At 34.6% G+C, this 2,683-nt stretch overlaps 1 protein-coding gene across 1 annotated transcript; it reads left to right on the top strand.

Annotated features, from left to right (window-relative positions):
- Positions 1-188: 188 nt before the first annotated feature.
- On the top strand, positions 189-1,712 carry LOC100182004 (39S ribosomal protein L27, mitochondrial-like). The gene is made up of 3 exons (XM_002126692.5): positions 189-340; positions 715-785; positions 1,365-1,712. Exons 2-3 carry the CDS (start codon positions 750-752, stop codon positions 1,566-1,568), a joined length of 240 nt encoding a protein of 79 aa, XP_002126728.3. The 5' UTR covers positions 189-340; positions 715-749; the 3' UTR covers positions 1,569-1,712.
- Positions 1,713-2,683: the final 971 nt, after the last annotated feature.

Raw genomic sequence — 2,683 nt, 5'->3', positions numbered from 1 at the left:
TTGCTCCAACCCAGTGGCCACTAATGGGTTGACCAAATTATACCAAAAAAAAAATCACTCACAAAGTAACATACATGGTAACTCGTAAGCTGGCACGAGGTGTTAAACCCGTGTGATAACGACTGTCGTTTTCCAGCCACGCGAGGATAAAGTAAGTTACATTCATTCATTCATTCATAATGGGATGATATTTTGTTTAAATCCCTCACAGTGATCCAGAATGTACAAGCACCGTTGGTATTGATTCCGCATTGCAATGCTGGTTCTGGTGTTAAAGGAACAACAAAGAATCGAAATCGAGGACCACGAATATTCCCGAGAGGAACCAGGGTAGTGGAAGGTATCTGCAATAAATAATTTATGGGCACTGGGGGAGGGCCCTACAGAGTGACATGTATGGGTACCTAGGATTTGGGCCGGAGTTAACCCATTAGTGTTACCCCAATACTAAAAACACAAATTTTAAGTCTGAAAACATATTACTGTTGTGTTGACTGTTTTATACCAGGATGCTTCGTAACATGTTGGTGAAGAGTGCTCAACTTGTATTGTTTGATATGATAGATAAATAAATAATAATGCATTAACCATCAAGTTGCATTTCCATGTCAAAATAGAAGTAATTCTTGGATCCAATTCCCGTTTAGTATTTATTGGGTATAATATTTGAAGAGTATTTTTGTTTCAACGATATTTTAAATGCATTTATTTCAGGAGATTATGTTCATTCTGGTTACTTGTTGGCAAGGATGGTGCGAAAGTTCCGCTGGTTGCCGGGAGCTAATGTATGTATGTTTATTAAGTGTCCACACAAAAGCTGAACTTAATATACCTATGTTATTTGTGAAGTAACCTTGTGGTGTATATTCAATATGTATATATATAAAGTAGGGTGGGGAAAGATGAGACACATTTAGCTCGTAATATCCAAATATCCTGATCGAGTTTTAAACAATTAACAACTGTCTAAAGGAGTCGTGGAGATACAGTTTTATAATTCTTTGAATGTTTTTTGTTTACTACCAAATGGGACGAAGAAAATACAACCAAAAGGTGTCCCATCTCCCCCCANCCTACTTTATATAACATATTAGTTTAATATAAAACACTATATATCGAATTTTCAGAATGAGTAGGCCTATTACACTACCAAATATTACTATGCTATGGCATGGTCTAATCATACTTTTAAAAAAGAACATGAAGCTGGTGCAAAAAAACAAACTTTTTGTATTTGCTAATATGATTACACTGCTATTACTATGCTATAGCATGGTGCACAGTCCAATAATTCGTTTAAACAAGAACATGTACTTGGTCCAAAAAACAATCTTTTTATATTTTCTAATGTGATTTATCATCAGGTTGTTGCTGGAAGAAAAATGCGACTTGTAGCAAAATGTTCCGGCACTGTTCGATTCACCAAAGAAGTTTATATTCCTGGACCTGAGTCGCCAGATGCAGAGATTGCGAAAAACTTTGTAAAAGGGGCTGTCATGTACAGGACGTTTATAAATGTGGTTCCAGAAAGAGATGTTGGACGTTTTAAATTAGTTGAAACTGTATAAATCGTGTTTTTCATTTTAATTATAAATCTTGTTTCATTGCTATTTAAATGTGTTTATATTTTGGTTTTTTTTGGGTGGGAGGTAATGATGTCTAAATGATTTGCTTGTGCATGCTAGAACAAACCATATTCCAGTGAATATTGATTGCGACCAACCAAAGATGTATTAGACAAATTTCAGAAGCAATTAACAGAAAACAAGCAAAAGGTATCAGTTAAAACAGGTATTGCAAGTAAACGTCAAGTCTTTAATAGCATTGTCATGGTGCTTATAGATTTTTAAACTGCCAGGTTTGGTATCGTTTTAAGTCGGTACACCCCTTTTTATAGTTTGTTAGGAATTATAAAGTTTTTGAACTTTCCGTACGTCCCTGTTTATCTTTATTTTATTCAAGGAAGGAAGAAAAGTACTTGTACGTCAATTTGCTATGTTTAACATACGAAACGATCTATCATAGCGTAAACCTAATATTATTTTGGTGAGAACGACCATTTTTGTTCCCCATTTAAATTTGGGACCACGTTTGATTCGCCTTTTTTCCAAAGCTGTTCTTCAACATTTTAGTCAGTAGTGTTTGCGGTGATGGATGTACGTAGTTTTAGACTTCGTCAATCTATTCCCTGCGTTACTATACAAATATTTCGCGGATCATTTTAGTTACAAAAGTCTAGTTTATCTTAACGTGAACCAGAAACGTTTAGAAATTCTTGCCGATGACGGTAAACGCTGCGCGTTTTTGATAAATAACAGCCAAAAAAATATTGATTTTTGCCCATATAGGCCTACTTGGTTTTAAAAAGCTAGCATATATCGGTATACGACCTATATAAATTGTAATGATAAAAATGTATTGTTAAATGCTTGTTTTCACCATTATTCTGTATTATACTTTGTATGTTCTGTCGCCTAAATGAGATTGAGAATGAGCATGAGCTGTGACAAAATTGTATGCGTCTCCATAGACCATAGTTTATATTTAATGGGTATCTATTAGGACTATCATGTTCAGATATATTTTAAAACCTGTGGTACGGTCTCTATAATCACTACATTTTGTTTTAGTTCACTGCCAAAGTAGTTAGTAAAACATTGCTATACAACTGAGTTGTTAACCT

Source organism: Ciona intestinalis, unplaced genomic scaffold, assembly GCF_000224145.3.
Source record: "Ciona intestinalis unplaced genomic scaffold, KH HT000028.2, whole genome shotgun sequence".
NCBI classification, from domain to species: domain Eukaryota; kingdom Metazoa; phylum Chordata; class Ascidiacea; order Phlebobranchia; family Cionidae; genus Ciona; species Ciona intestinalis.
This window is presented reverse-complemented; position numbering and strand designations above follow the sequence as displayed.